We start from the raw sequence: 16,883 nt of genomic DNA on the forward strand, positions 1-16,883 counted from the left end.
CACTCCATACCACCCCAGTTCAGACATGGCCATATGCAAATCAGCCTTGACGCTGTACCTCATGGGAACAGTCCAGCCCGAACTCCCAAGCCATGTCTTTCCTGGACCGGAATGAAGCATCCTAGGACCGGTTTCTAGCTATCAGCCGTCTTCAGCAAGGATAGCTTGACTCCAGTGGTGTGGAGAGCATGGGACTCACGTCTGAGCATACCCATCCCACTCAGGGTGACAAATGCAAAAACAACAGTTAATGGACAGAATGCAGAACAATGTCACACATTCACCCCAGTACAGAGATCTGGGCCTAAATCCATCGTTTTTTTTCACTCCATCCCACCCCAGTTCAGACATGGCCATATGCAAATCAGCTTCGACCCTGTGCTTCTTGGGAACAGTCCAGCCCGAACTGCCAAGCCATGTCTTTCCTGGACTGGAATCAAGCATCCTAGGACCGGTTTCTGGCTATCAGCTGTCTTCAGCCAGGATAGCTTGACTCCAGTGGTGTGGAGAGCATGGGACTCAAGTCTGAGCATACCCATCTCACTCAGGGTGACCCATGCAAAAACAACAGTTGATGGACAGAATGCAGAACAATGTCATACATTCACCCCAGTACAGACATCTGGGCCTAAATCCATCGTTTTTTTGGCACTCCAAACCACCCCAGTTCTGTTGACTGGGTGTGAGTGTTTGATTGGTTCAAATGCTCCGTCCATCATCACCCCCTTTTTTACCACTTTGGCAGGGTATGCTCAGACGTGAGTCCGTTGCTCCCTTTGCCACTAGATTAAAGCAAGCCGGGCTGAAGACGGCTGAAATGCCAGAAACCAGTCCTGCGAAGCTTGTTTCCAGTCCAGGGAAGGCATGGCTTGGCAGTTCGGGCTGGACTGTTCCCATGAGGCACAGGGTCCGACTGATATGCATATGGCCATGTCTGAACTGGGGTGGCAGAGTGGGCTAAAGAACGGTGATGGATTAAACCCACATCTGTTGACTGGGTGTGAGTGTTTGATTGGTTCAGATGCTCCGTCCTTTACCACCCCCTTTTGTACCACTTAGTTTGCCATAAGTTGGCAGGGTATGCTCAGACGTGAGTCCGTTGCTCACTTTGCCACTGGATTCAAGCAAGCCGGGCTGAAGACGGCTGAAATGCCAGAAACCAGTCCTCGGAAGCTTGTTTCCGGGCAAGGGAAGGCATGGCTTGGCAGTTCGGGCTGGACTGTTCCCTTGAGGCACAGGGTCAGACTGATTTGCATATGGCCATGTCTGAACTGGGGTGGCAGAGTGGGCTAAAGAACGGTGATGAATTAAACCCAGATCTGTTGACTGGGTGTGAGTGTTTGATAGGTTCAGATGCTCTGTCCATCACCACCCCCTTTTGTACCACTTTGTTCGCCATAAGTTGGCAGGGTATGCTCAGACGTGAGTCCCTTGCTCACTTTGGAACTGGATTCAAGCAAGCCGGGCTGAAGACGGCTGAAATGCCAGAAAACGGTCCTTGGAAGCTTGTTTCCGGTCCAGGGAAGACATGGCTTGGCAGTTCGGGCTGGACTGTTCCCATGAGGCACAGGGTCAGACTGATTTGCATATGGCCATGTCTGAACTGGGGTGGCAGAGTGGGCTAAAGAACGGTGATGGATTAAACCCAGATCTGTTGACTGGGTGTGAGTGTTTGATTGGTTCAGATGCTCCGTCCATCACCACCCCCTTTTGTACCACTTTGTTCACCATAAGTTGGCAGGGTATGCTCAGACATGAGTCCCTTGCTCACTTTGCCACTGGATTCAAGCACGCCGGGCTGAAGACGGCTGAAATGCCAGGAACCGGTCCTCTGAAGCTTGTTTCCGGTCCAGGGAAGGCATGGCTTGGCAGTTTGGGCTGGAATGTTCCCATGAGGCACAGGGTCAGACTGATTTTCATATGGCCATGTCTGAACTGGGGTGGCAGAGTGGGCTAAAGAACGGTGATGGATTAAGCCCAGATCTGTTGACTGGGTGTGAGTGTTTGATTGGTTCAGATGCTCCGTCCTTTACCACCCCCTTTTGTACCACTTAGTTTGCCATAAGTTGGCAGGGTATGCTCAGACGTGAGTCCGTTGCTCACTTTGCCACTGGATTCAAGCAAGCCGGGCTGAAGACGGCTGAAATGCCAGAAACCAGTCCTCGGAAGCTTGTTTCCGGGCAAGGGAAGGCATGGCTTGGCTGTTCGGGCTGGACTGTTCCCTTGAGGCACAGGGTCAGACTGATTTGCATATGGCCATGTCTGAACTGGGGTGGCAGAGTGGGCTAAAGAACGGTGATGAATTAAACCCAGATCTGTTGACTGGGTGTGAGTGTTTGATAGGTTCAGATGCTCTGTCCATCACCACCCCCTTTTGTACCACTTTGTTCGCCATAAGTTGGCAGGGTATGCTCAGACGTGAGTCCCTTGCTCACTTTGGAACTGGATTCAAGCAAGCCGGGCTGAAGACGGCTGAAATGCCAGAAAACGGTCCTTGGAAGCTTGTTTCCGGTCCAGGGAAGACATGGCTTGGCAGTTCGGGCTGGACTGTTCCCATGAGGCACAGGGTCAGACTGATTTGCATATGGCCATGTCTGAACTGGGGTGGCAGAGTGGGCTAAAGAACGGTGATGGATTAAACCCAGATCTGTTGACTGGGTGTGAGTGTTTGATTGGTTCAGATGCTCCGTCCATCACCACCCCCTTTTGTACCACTTTGTTCACCATAAGTTGGCAGGGTATGCTCAGACATGAGTCCCTTGCTCACTTTGCCACTGGATTCAAGCACGCCGGGCTGAAGACGGCTGAAATGCCAGGAACCGGTCCTCTGAAGCTTGTTTCCGGTCCAGGGAAGGCATGGCTTGGCAGTTTGGGCTGGAATGTTCCCATGAGGCACAGGGTCAGACTGATTTTCATATGGCCATGTCTGAACTGGGGTGGCAGAGTGGGCTAAAGAACGGTGATGGATTAAGCCCAGATCTGTTGACTGGGTGTGAGTGTTTGATTGGTTCAGATGCTCCATCCATCACCACCCCCTTTTGTACCACTTTCTTCACCATAAGTTGGCAGGGTATGCTCAGAAGTGAGTCCCTTGCTCACTTTGCCACTGGATTCAAGCAAGCCCAGCTGAACACGGCTGAAATGCCAGAAACCATTCCTCTGAAGCTTGTTTCCGGTCCAGGGAAGGCATGGCTTGGCAGTTCGGGCTGGACTGTTCCCATGAGGCACAGGGTCAGACTGATTTGCATATGGCCATGTCTGAACTGGGGTGGCAGAGTGGGCTAAAGAACGGTGATGGATTAAACCCAGATCTGTTGACTGGGTGTGAGTGTTTGATTGGTTCAGATGCTTCGTCCATCACCACCCTCTTTTGTACTGCATGGAGCTACATCACACAGTGGAAGTTCTGAGTGGGTGTGGTTGCAATATGAAATCCTGTGTAAGGGATGTGTCGAGCAAGATTTCTGATGCAGAGTCTTGTAAATCAATGCATTGTGCTGTGTTAGTTCTGCTGGGACCACAGATGGGCTGGCATCGCACCTTCAGGCCCACTTCCAAGGGTTCAGGCGGTGGCACTACTTGAGAGGACAAGACTTACAGCAGGCAGCGTCCAGGTGCTGGATTCGAGGCTGTGGAGCCTGTTCGGTCCTTGAGGCTCTGAAAGGAGGCCAGCCAACTAGGTCTTGGGCTTCACTCTGGTGGTCCTTGGATCAAAATGCAGGTCCAGTACTTACACTCAGGCAGCAGGGCATCTTACAGAGCAGCACACCAGTCCTACCGAGTCTTCTAGGGGTCCAAAGATGCACTGCAGAGTTGGGGCTGAGGGTCCAATATTTCTACCTGGGGACCCACTTTGAAGTAGGAGAAGGTTTTTGAGGTGTCCACCCCAAAGGTGTTTGGAATGTCCTGCCTTTCTTCCCTGAACTCAGAAAGTCTGAGTTCACAAGTGACTAGTGTCAAATCCTTTGTGAGTGTGCTCAGGCAGAGCGTTTGTGATGTGCAAGTGTGGTAGGTGATAGACCCCTCATCAAGTCAGATATGACCTATTGTGCCAATATCTATCATACCATTGTCTCACTGTCCGGGGGCAATACACTAAGACCAACTGTCAGCTAAACCTAGTCATGTGACCAAGGATACAGGCAGCACACACCAAGTGGTTAGGACAGGAAAAGGCCAGCTTTCTAAAAGTGGCATTTTCAAAACTGTGACTTAAAATACAACATTATAGGTAAAGAGGGTTTCAAATTACAATTCTTTAGACACCAAACTCAATATTCATACCTGCTCCCAATTGCAAGTTATCACTTATTAAATGTAATACGTTTACCAAATGTTATCCTATTGAAGAGATAGGCCATGCAGTGGAGAAAACAATGTTAAGAGTTTTTAACTACTAGGACATGTCCAACTTATAAGTACATGTCCAACTTTGTAAACACACTGGACCCTGCCCTATGGGCGGTTGATGGCCTCCCCGTGGTGAGACTTATATGTATTAAAAAGGAAAGCTTAGGCCTGGTAAAAGGTTTATTTTGACAGGTTGGGTTTGCAGTTTAAAACCGCATATACAGACTGCAATTGCAGACCTGAGACATGTTTAAAGGACTAATTAAGTGGTTGGTACAGTCAATGCTGCAGGCCCACTAGAAGAATTTATTTTACAATGCATGGGTAAATGTATTATGACTGTACTAGGGACTTCCAAGTAAATTGAATGTGTCAATTGGGCGTAATCCAATGTTACCATGTTTTAGGGAGTGAGCACATGCATTTTAGCACTGGTTACCAATAGAAAAGTTAACAATAAAATGCAGGTGGAAGGCCGACAAGTCTAAAATGTGGCCTCCCCCATCTGAAATTGGTTAGTACGACCCATCCTTCTGGGAGTACTCATCACTAAGGCTAAAGAATGTGGAGAAACCATCAGCACTGGTGTGGTCCGACATTGGACAATGTTCCACCTTAAAGTCCATTCCCTGTAGGGATATGAACCACCTCAACAGCTTGGGATTCTCATTCCTCATTTGCATGAGGCATCTGAAGGTTCTGTGTCTGCCTGAACCAGAAAGTGAGTCGCAAACAGGTATGGTCTCGGTTTCTTTAGTTCCCAGACCTCCCTCTCAATAGCACTCCACCTCTGTCTCAGCGGAAGTAACCTCCTGCTGCTAATGAAGGGTACAGGTTGACTTAGGCCCTCTTAACTGTGCTAAGGTAGGGCTATGCCATGCTCTGACCCATCTGTCTACACAATGAATTCCTTGGTGAAGTTAGGAACCTGAGCACAAGTGATGTACACAAGGCTTTTTTGAGGGAGTTGAAGGCTTTCTGACAGCCGTCTGTCCATATCACCTTTTTTGAGCTGCTTCTTGGAAGTCAGCTCAGTTAAGGGGGCAACAATAGTGCCATATACCTTAACAATCCTCTTGTAGTATCTTGTGGGGCCCCAGGGAGGCCTTCACCTCAGTCCGAATTTTAGAGGGGTGGGGTTGCCAGGGCAAGACAGTCTCAATCTTGGCCTGGAGGGGCTGCATCATGCCCCCACTCACCATGTAGCACAGATATACCACAGTACCCTGCCCTATCTTTCAAAACTGGCCTTGAAAGTCAGGCCCACCTGATGTAGGGTCTGAAGCACCTCCTGGAGGTGGTACCGGTCTTCCTCCCAGATGGAACTGAAGACAGTTATGCCATCAACATACGCAGCACAGAATACCTCCTTCCGACTCAGGTCCATATTCAACAGCCTCTGAAAGTTTTTTTTTTTTTAATAATTTGATTTGTATTTTCAACAATTTGTACAAGTATCTTATATCAAGAATAATATGCTCATTATTACACATGAGGTTATAGAAGCAGTTTAGTGGGGTGTCAAGTGTCAGTATTGAAAGTAATCATGAACTAATATTGTTATGTTTTGCTATATTTAATTGTACAGCGCAGGGCTACGCAAAGTGTCCCGGCACTTGCTCCCGAAGGTTAGTCCACACTCAGATCAAAAGCTAAAAAAGCAGCATTTTTAATTTTTTCTTGAAGAGCAGAGGATCATGGGTACTCCAAATAGCCAGTGGTAGCATATTCCAAGCCAAGCCTGCTTTACGAACAAAAGAGCTCCCACCCAGCTTTGGCGATTAAACCGAGGGGTCTGAATTAGTAGCTGATCAGACGATCGAAGTTGTCTAGTGGGTCTGTAGAAGACAAACCTCTTCTGTCGATAGAGAGGGCCTAGCCCATAGAGGGCCCGATGAACAATGGTCAACATTTTGAATTTTAGTTGAGACTCGACTGGGAGTCAGTGCAAGTTACGTTGCTGGTTACGGACACTCTGTCTGGATGAGAGTCCCATTAGCAGTCTGACTGCCGCATTTTGGACTACTTGCAGTTTCCTAGTCAAGTATGCTGGACTGCCCACCAAGAGAGCATTGGTGTAGTCTAATCTGGACAAGATCAGAGCCCGGACCACAGTCTCTTTGGCGGTAGCTGGCAAAAGGGGAAGACACTTTCTCAAGATTTTCAGGGTGCCAAAGCAGGTCCCTGTCAGCTTCTTCACCTGCGTTGAGAAGTTCAGTTTTCATCGAACCACACTCCTAGATTTTGGGCGGTGCCCTTACCCGCAGTGGGCGGGGGAAATCAGGAGGCCACAGCCTATCTCTGAAGTCCATTGGAAACGAACCATACAGGAGCACTTCAGATTTTTCTTCATTGCACTTCAGCTGTGAGTTCTCCAGCCAATGGAACACAGAGGATAAACAGTGCAGCGCAGCACCGACCAATTCATCACCCCTCCTCCAAGAAAATAGGAGCTGCGTATCATCTGCATAGGCCATCACCTTAGCCCCCAGTGACTCCGCAAGATAATCCAGCGGAATCAAGTAGATGTTAAAAAGGAGAGGGCTAAGCGATGACCCCTGTTGGATTCCGTCCACTCAGCCCACACACTGCAGGAACGAAGTATGTTCCAATCCACTTCCCCTGCCCATAAGCCACTCACAAGGCATCAACTATGAGTGTACCGATGGACCAGGAAAGGGGGTGGAATATGAGGAGACACCGAGCCTTCCACCCTTGTTAGAAAGAAGAAATCACTGCTCCCTCCTCCATGCTTCTGCACCTGAACAAACAAAAAGAATACACTTCACAGTACAGGTACCTTTCCAATTACTCCAGAACCAGTGACCATGTCCTGTCAAAACAATCAAGTTTCTCTTACCAGTTGAAGATACAGGCTTTGTTTCGTGGAGAATTCGGATAACAGACAATTCTGACCCAAGATAACTCCTCTCGGATTCAGGAATGTACTAATTCGAGTTAGGTGTCCCTCGTGTCATTAGGGCATTAGGGGAAAAACATGCCTCATTACCGGCATGAACAAAAAACCCCTATCCGTTTTCGTTCGTTGAGGAAAGGGACAGGAAGAGTCACAGTAGGAAAGCCGGCTATCCCAGCGCTCGGATTCTAAACCAACTTGCGGAATGACCTAAAACGTCATTTCCGCACATAACGACATGGAGCGGGGCAAGAATTACAATGCGCAAAAGGAAACGAAACTGGCCGTTTTGAATAACACAGCGCCACCTCTGCACCTATATGCTCCGTGACGATGTACGGAATATAACAAGGGCTTTACAAGGGGAGGGGGAAACAAAAGCCCTAAGTACAACGAGTGACGGAAATTAACAAAAACCGGAAGGGAAATAGAGCAATGGGAATCTAACTAACAGACTACAGCAGGAAACAGGGAATTGGGAAAGGATTGCAGGAAGGCAAGAACTCCAAAGGGGGGTTCGAAAAGTCCTCACGAGCCCGTGAGAAACAAGTAAACGAATCCCAGGAAACACAGGAACCAGGAGCCAGCAACCAGGAACCCACACAATAGCAATAACAAGCAATGAAAGAAAGGTAGGACTGACCTATATCCCTGAGCTGGTAGGTCATGTGATAACAGTCCATGGTCACTGAAAGAGGACTAGACCTGATTCCTAACAACCCCTGCGGAACGCCAGTTAACAACTGCATCAGCACAGAAGCACAGGGGGGAAGCCAGACCTGCGGTGACCTATCCTCCAAGAAGGACCTAATCCATCTCAGTGCCGGGCCCGAAATACCAATTTCCGTTAGGCGATCAAGGAGTCGAGAGTGAGGCATCGTGTTGAATGCTGCTGAGAGATCAAGCATAACCAAAGCTGCTCCCCCACCGGCATCCAGACAATCCCGGATCGCTTCTGCCACCTCTAATAGTGCTGACTCCGTACTATAAGAGGCACGGAACCCAGATTGTGCTGGGTGCAGCAAACCAGACATCCCTACAAAGTTAGTAAGCTGAGACGTCACAACCTTCTCACAAACTTTAGCCAAACTTGGCAAGAGCGAGATGGGCCTGTAATTTACAGGGAGTAAAGGATCAAGAGAAGGCTTCTTAAGGAGAGGCAGGATCAATGCCTGCTTCCATGGCAGCGGGACATAAGCCTTGCAAAATGACTGATTGACCACTAGATTTACTTCAGCATTAATCGTATCAGCCACTTCCGCTAGAAGCCTAGCAGCACATGGGTCATTAGGCGAACCAGATTTAAGTGCTTTAAGAATTCTAAGCGAAGTAGGCGGGTCCACTGGGCTAAATGCAGAGAGGGAGCAACCCATTTCTTTCTCCTGTATCCCCAACAGGGCGGCCATGGCCCACCTCGATGCATTCGAAAAAGAGTCCTGTATGCTGACAATTTTATCCCTAAAGAATTTTGCCAAGGTATTACACCAGGTATCTGAGGAGGGTATCACCGCAGCCTGGGCACTGGGAGCCACGAAACTCTGCAAAATAGTGAATATTTCTTTACATTTATACCGTAAATCTATAATGATCAAGCATCTTCAACATTAGATTTTGTATCTATCAGTAGCTGTCCATTGGTTTCTGCTGTGGGTTCAAATTGTGCATCGGGCCACATGCGATCAGGTATGTGTACCTATGTTTATATTTGGCGATGCTAGGAGGGGAGATCTGTGGCCAGTGCAATTATATATATGGTTCTTCTAACCCCGGCTCAGGCATCTGGATGCGAGCAATAGGCTATCTTATTATGTTTATCGCATTTAGGTTGGGGTTAGCCGGTGGGGGCATTAGCAGGGTGTTAGTCTATTGGGTCTCGGGTTCTGCCACTGGCCACCATGTAAGGGCCCTCTGGTGACTTCCAGGCCATGGCGAGTCTGTGTGCCAGATCTAGAAATGTATTAGGGCCCTTACGACAGGAGTTGCATTCCGTGATTCCAAGTAGAAAGTGAAGGCCCTGGGCCACTTTCGGGGTGCCCGCTGCATCTGTCAATGTCCCAGCTACGTCATTCCAAAATGCCCTGAGTCGAGGGCAAGTCCAGACCATATGGTGAAATGTAGCATCTGTGGCTAGGCAGACGTTGGAAGTAGGGTATATGCGCGCTAACCTATGCAGTGTTTAATACGTGTGGTGGAGATAGTTAATTGATTATATTTCAATCTAACTTTCGTGGATATATTCCTGGGGTGACTTATACATTGTGTCCACTACTTGTCAGTAATACTAGTTGTCAGTGCCGAGTCCCAGTGCTCACGCAGTGCAGACAACAGAGAAATCAAGTCGAGTCTGAGGGAATTATAAATGCGTTAGCAAAGTTTGCAATACTACTGATGTACTGGGTTCAGAGCGCGTGTTACATCATATCTGATAGAATTGCTGTGTCAGTGTTGCGTAGATCAGGAATGTCCCCGACGGTACCCCGTAGTGGCCCATCAGGCTCTCGAAAGTCACATAAGTTTGAGTCTACAAATATGTCTCCCCATGTAACCAGTATCAAGGTCCGCCATGCTTCCAGTTCCAGGGGCTTATGATAGGTATAAAGGCCCAGGAACACTTCGAGGGGGAGATCTGGAGCATATGGTGAGGGTTGGTGATTAGGTAATAAGTACTTCATCCAGCCATGCCTAGCCACTGATATCAGGAGATTGTCCTGCATTTTCTGTATTGGTGTTTTGGAGTCCGATTGCCATTCCATCATGGCTGGTTGTTGTAGTGTTACTACCCAGCAGTCTAGTTCAGCTATGTTACTTCTCACAAGTCATCTCATAGGCCATTGGAGCGGTGCAGCTGCGTAGTAATGTTCATTGTTAAGTGCCCCTAGGTCCCTCTCAGATAGAGGGAGGTATAACTTCTGGAGTGTCACCCTGGACCTGGAACCACCCCAAATCAGGGACAAAAGAAGTGAATCCAGTGACATAAAAAAATGTGTGTGCTGGTCTGTATGGGAGGGTTGAAAAAAAGTATAAAAGTCAAGGGTGGAGGAGCATCTTGGAGGTGGTAACTCGGCCCATAGGAAATAATGGGTAACTCGTCCAGAATTAAAGTGCAGCTCGGGCTGTAGTTATTGCTTTCCCTTACTTTCTTTTATCAGGTTTGCCTGAGAGTGATTAATTTGGACTCCCAAATACTTAAAAGTGTCAAAAGCCCTGGTGAGTGGAGTGCGTGGAGAGCACACCCTTGATCTGCAGGCAGATGTTTCATTGGGACTATTACAGATTCCGTCCAATTGACCCATAGACCAGATATTTTGGCATGCTCATTCAGTAACTCTATTTGTTCCTGTCAAACTGTGTTCTGTCCGCGCAGATAAATTAGTGCATCGTCCACAAGCAAGGTCATTTTTTAAGCCAAAGGGCAGCACTCTAAACTGGATGTGGCCCTCTAGGGATGAGAATGCAGACCTTTCTTTTTTTCCACTCAGTTAGAGCAGTCTACTAAAAGCCTGGTGTGAAATCAAAGGTACTGAATAACTTGGCAGTGCCTAGCCTGGCAATGAGCTCAACAGGTGAGGGATCAGGTGAGCATCAGTCTTGGTGACTGAATTGAGTAGCAGTTTCTCTGAGGACATTATAAAAGAAGGAATTCACTACAACACACTTGAACTTCATTAACAGGGTATTACTTTGACTGATGTAAACATTTGTGCTCGGAAGCTAATAAACAGAAACCAAATAAATATGCATTCAATGGATTTTTATGTTTGAGAATCTATTTCTTAGAAACCTTAACTGAAGTCAATTTTAGAAAAATTCAAAATATGTTAAAATACCATTGTTAGGATTATTAAAAAGGTATATAATAATCTAGAACTACAGTACCAGACTTTTGTTGGAGCCAGTTCTTTCCCCGTGCACCTGTAGACATCAATGACTCCATCTGTATAATCCATGTGTAGCTGCAACATTTAAAGTACTACATTGTACTACTGAAATAACAGCATCCCCCTGCATTTATCAAACTTCTAAAATATAGCAATGGTATTTTTAAAAGGTCAGGTGCGTGTATATGTGGAGACATTAGACATGTGTGTGTGTGTGTGTGCATGTGTGTGTGTGTGTGTGTACAAAGCACTGTGAGAGTATGTACACAGACAAAGAAAGCAAAGACTGCAAGAGCTAAGGTAAGCTAATTTTTTCAGTACATACTTGAAGTCAGATGGACGAGTCACAGGTGTGTCTGGGTCAAGCAGGAAGTGCTCCTGTTTAACTTCTCCAGTTGCTGTGTTGACAGTCACTACAGGGAAGCCCATCTGGAGTACCCATGTATCCATGATCTCTTTGACAGTTTTGGGTAGTAATGTTGGTGAGTTCTGATTCACAGCCTTTGAATACAGTAGAAGATAATAGACAGTTCAGAAACTAATCCAAGAGTTCCATATTGTTCACAGCTGCCCAACATCATACCAAATTACAATGTGAAAACTTAGACTTGACTCAGTACCAGGACTCTAAATTCAGTACAGTCTTAAAGCTCTTAAATGACTGTAGTTGAGTGGCCTATGGTGATCCCTGCCCTCTTGCACAGTAAATAGAATATCCCACAGATTTAATATGGCACGATTGCAAACATTCTGGATATAGGTATATTCTGGATAACCCATGGAGTAAAGACAGAAAGGCACACCAATAATTAATGGTATGATAAATACAAACCGCTGCATTAGGAGCTAACTGATAATTGATAATCCTCTATTTTGCTAGAGAAATGCAACATTTGGACTGGATTAGACCGGTGTCTTTTCCATCACAAGGACAAGAGCAACAATGGCAACTTTCATGTGTAGTTTGTATTAAGGGATAGGGAAGAAATGATTCTAGGAATAAAATATTTTGGAAGAAATGAATATAATTGTATGCTCTATAATATTTCACATCCTGATCAAACCCACATGAGTTCTACTCCACATTGTACTAATTCCTAATCACCCAGGAACTGTAGGAAAGGATAGACAGAAGATGTAATGTTCTGTCTGATCCAACCCCAGCCCATTTAAATCAAGCATGTTTGGTCCCAGTGTTATTTGATAAGAATTAGGAGACTCATAGATGCACATATGAAGGTTTTATTGATAGAGGCATATAATATTTGAATATGACTTATTTAATCAATTGTGTCTCTTCGCTGGGATACATATTAATCAGTCTGTAAGTAAGTCATTAGAGGAGGTCTAACGTGTTAGCACCTGACATGAAGAAAGTTTAGTCACTGCCTATTACACACTGTAAAATGTTTAAAGGTGCATGTTGGACTTGGCCCTTTTGGCAGGTTCACCCCGAACTTTTTGCGTTCTCCTAGCCTGTTTCTGTAACCTGGTGGTGGTGATTTTAGGCCACTGCACACTTTAGCACTGTGGTCCAGTGTAAAGTGCGTACGCTCTCTGTGTATGCGTGGTGAGATGGGCCTGCCCTCCCATAGGAATGCATGGGGGAGATGTGTGTCCATGGTAATTCCTGATATGAGAGGAGTGCATGGGTGAGTTTGGTATGTGCGAACTCGTGAGAATAAATGCTGCACATTGGTTTGAGCAGATTTATTGTGACTGGTGGAGAAGGGCCAGTTTTAGAAGTTGGCATTTCTGTGTGCAGTGTGTCTGCCTGCCCGATGTGAATTGCATTACTGGCTTGTGATTGACAGGGGCTGGCTGGTGTGGTTAGCTCCAGGACCCAGGATGGGTCTGCCCAGTGGTGAATAGGGAGATCTGCATGTAGATGGGAGGGAGGAGTTGCACCTGGGACCTGAATAGGGCTGTGCCTTCCCTCCACAATGCTGGCTCCACCTCCTGTTGTGCGACTGAGGTCCCTGGCTTGCCCTGTGAATAGGAGAGAGGAGCTGAGCAAAACAAAGTGCTAAGGAGCTCCCCATAACCAGTTGTAGCTGGTTCTCCCATTGCCTGCACCTTGTAGACAAAGGAAATTGTGGTATATAAGAAGGGGATGTGACCCCTTGAAAAGGTTCTGCTTTTGAATCCTGATAGAGGGGGGCTTGCTGCTGGTAGGGCCCAGGAGGGTCGGCCATGGGGGCTGCATCCTATGTGTTGGTCCCTGGGCCCTACATTGTCCCCTTGATACTCCAGGACCTGTTCTGTCCTGGGGAAGGACTGCTGCATCCTTTGGCACCCTGGGAGTGCAATGTTTAATCTGATTTCCCCCTGGAAAGGAGGAGCACGAGGGCTCCGCAGCACGGCACTGCAAACTTTCCCGAGGGAATCCCGACATAGGGATTCCCCCTGCTGGAGGGGAGAGAGGCGGTAGCCCACCCCGCATGGCCACCTATTGTGGATATTTTAATGGCAGGAGCCCACCCTGCTTGGTATTCCACTGAGGAGGGAGCCTACCCCTCATGGTGGTTTTTATTCAATGATGGAGGCAGGACACACCCCGCGTTTCACCGCTATGGCCCGAGCCGATAAAGAAGTCCTCTCCCCCCCGCCCCCCCGGGCCACGCTCTGCATGACCCGGATGTCAGGCAAGCCTTGCCTGGGACGGGGCGGGGCTGATCGCGCGCTAGAGAGGAAGTCCGGTGACGTGACGCGGGGCTCCCGTGTGGAAGGGAGAGCCCCGCGGATGGCCTAAAGAGCACCGGGTCCCAGGAGGGGGCCCGGGTCAAGAGAGGAGGCAGCGTACAAAAGAGAATTCAGGCTGGAGCCCACCCCGTGCTGGACTGTGCAGAGGAGAGGAGTGGGGAGGCGTGCCGAGAGCCCGCGTATGCCCTGCAGATTCCTTGCACCGCAGAGACCGGGAGGAGTGAGGCCGGTCCCGCAGCAGAGAGGAGCAGCATTGTGACCCACCAGAAGCCGGTGAGTGGGGCTCATGGTGGTTCTGAGTAATGGTGCTGGTAGAAGGTTCCGAGAGTGAGCAGCCCCGTCTAGAAGAGGACCGCTCCAACGTTTGGGGGCAGTTTCTTCGTGGTGTACAACAGGCACCAGTGGAGGTCGAAGGGCCAGGGTTGCCCGCCCCTTTCCATGACGGTAGTCCAGAGCGGCCCCGGATGGAGGCGGGCCGCTCCAACGAAGGTAGCATATTTTGTTTAAGGGCCCCAGTGGGGGTCCCAACGGCCAGTGGTGCCCATGCTGCCACATGCGGGGGCATAATTATCTTCAGAGCCTGCGGGCTCCAACGATGGGCACAATTATTTCCTAGAGGGTCCGTAGGGGCATATGTCTGCACCCATGGTGTGGCACAGTGGTGTCCACATTTTAGCAGTTATTGGAGAGTCCCTAAGAGGGACAGAAGTGGCACAGTGGTGCCATGCCTCATGTGCAGATCCCCAGCTGCCCAGCAAGTAGAGGGCAGCTGCAACGTTTAGGCCATTGGTTTCTTTGGGGGACATGGATTGTTAGTTAGGAGTGAGATGCACTACTTTGCCCCATCCCTGCACAGCTGCGCATCACTTAGTGTCAGCTGCAAGGTTTAGGTTTGCGCAGTGGTGCAATTGGACTCCGCTGCTGTGTCAGCGCGCCCTGACATTCTTGACACAGGGCATTTGAGCCCCCCTTTTCTGAGATGGCCAGTTGGCCAGGGGGACTGGTAGTTTTATGGGGCGCCAGGCCCTAATGTGATTTATGTGCTGATGTGATGTGGTGCTAGAAAATGTAATGCATTTAGTATGTTTTACACACCCTGTTTGATACCTCTAAGTATGGTTTTTGAATATGAGGTTGTTTTGCATATCATGTGTTTCTGCTAGTGAGATTATGTTTCACTGTGTGATTGTACGCCCCTAATGTGAGTTATACTTACGAGGTTAGGGTCTAATGTGCTTAGACTTGAGAGATTATTGCATAATGTGTTTATGCTGGTGAGGTTGGTGCAGAATGTAATTCACGCCTGATGTGAGACTGTGCATAATGTAGTTTATGTGACAGGCTGATGCTAAGTACAGTGGTAACCAGTGTTTACTGGTTGAACGTTTATGATCTGTTTTACTTTTACCAAGTTCACTTTGTGATGGTTCTTACAGTGGTCCATGTGGCCCTGTCAGGTGTAAATAGTTCCCTTGTAAATATTGCCCAGTGCCAGTTGGCACAGTGTATATTGTGTGATTACTATTCTAAAGTGTTAGGAGAATACAAAGGCTATTTTCTATATAACCTGGTGTGGAGTTCCTTTTGTAGTGTGTCTGGGATGTTGTTGCTGTGTGCGTGCGCAAATGCTTTACACATGGCCTCCGGGATAAGCCTGACTGCTTGTGCCAAGCTACCAAGGGAGTGAGCAGGGGTTATCTTTGGCATGTAACTCCCGAGCCCTGGCTAGAGTGGTGGTTTCTGCCTGGCTTTGGCGCAAGTCTTAGCTAACCAGAAATACCATTTCTAACATTGGTGATCAGCGGTGGGATTAGGACTTGTATTTGCGCAGTACCTCAGCGACAACTGGCTTCACTACAAAACTCTGCATTTTAGATAGTCACATGTTGGGGATTATTGCTTCTGATTTTGTTTTCTCCTCAAGAGTGTTATTTTTAAATGGTGTTATCTGCGCTTTTATGTCATGTGGCAGAAGAGAGAAAATGACAGAGCGGGACGCCAGTAGGTGGGGACGTTCCAATAGATAGGGAGTCCCTTACTGGGTCCAGTGCCCAATCCCTGTTCCTGTCCCCAGAGGTGTGGGTAGTTAAGAGGAAGGGAGTGTGGAGGAGAAATGGCTAGCTCGGGAGGGTGGTTATCCCCTGAGTGTAGTGTGAGTGTCTGGATTCACCAGTAGGGTGGGATCCAGTGGTGGCAGCAAACGTGTTTCCAGTGTGTGAAGTCCCATTCCCAGTTCCCAGAGGATGGTACCTGGTGCTCAGTAAGAGGGGTACAGGTTGAGAGTCAGGGGCAGTGAGGAACTATCCCACCAGTCTGGGGGGCATGTGTGGATTAGTGGTATGTTGCACTGGATTAGTGGGTGTGAGTTCTTTTGATGATAAGGAGCTTGCACAAGAGGTGGACCTCTGGCTGTGTGCTAGATGTCTTGCAGAGGCATTGGGGAGTGATTCCAAAAGGAATGGCTTGTGTATCTTCTGGTCCTGTGTGGGGGAAGAGGTTCAGTATAGCCCAGCTAGGTCCCAGTAGAATAGGAGGGGTGTAGGGGCTCAAGCCCTGTGCAGTGTGTCTGCCTGCCTGATGTGAATTGCATGTCTGGCTTGTGATTGACAGGGGCTGGCTGATGTGGTTGGCTCCAGGAGCCAGGATGGGTCTGCCCGGTGGTGAATAGGGAGATCTGCATGTAGATGGGAGGGAGGAGTTGCACCTGGGACCTGAATAGGGCTGTGCGTCCCCTCCCCAATGCTGGTTCCACCTCCTGTGGTGCGTATGATGACCCTGGCCTGTGAATAGGAGAGAGGAGCTGAGCAAATCAAAGTGCTCAGGAGCTCCCCATAATCAGTTGTAGCTGGTTCTCCTATTGCCTGCACCTTGTAGACAAAGGAAAATGTGGTATAAAAGAAGGGGCTGTGACCCCATGAAAAGGTTCTGCTTTTGAATCCTGACAGAGGTGGGCGGGTTGCTGGTGGGGTCCAGGAGGGACCGCCATGGCAGCTGTCTCCTGTGTGCTGGCCCCTGGGCCCTACATTTCCCCCTTG

The 16,883-nt window shown here is 48.4% G+C and overlaps 1 protein-coding gene across 2 annotated transcripts in view; it reads right to left on the bottom strand.

The window, feature by feature from the left end:
* Positions 1-16,883, bottom strand: part of LOC147733566 (aminopeptidase Ey-like) — a 259,251-nt gene that overhangs the window by 106,251 nt on the left and 136,117 nt on the right. For both annotated transcript variants that reach the window (XM_086958152.1, XM_086958153.1), the window contains exons 10-11: positions 11,471-11,646; positions 11,144-11,220 (exon numbers count right to left, since the gene is read on the bottom strand). In XM_086958152.1, the coding sequence (XP_086814278.1) occupies positions 11,144-11,220; positions 11,471-11,646 (253 nt within the window). The remainder of the gene's footprint in view (positions 1-11,143; positions 11,221-11,470; positions 11,647-16,883) is intronic.

This window comes from Lissotriton vulgaris, chromosome 2_1 (genome assembly GCF_964263255.1).
Source record: "Lissotriton vulgaris chromosome 2_1, aLisVul1.2, whole genome shotgun sequence".
In the NCBI taxonomy this organism is placed as follows: Eukaryota; Metazoa; Chordata; class Amphibia; order Caudata; family Salamandridae; genus Lissotriton; species Lissotriton vulgaris.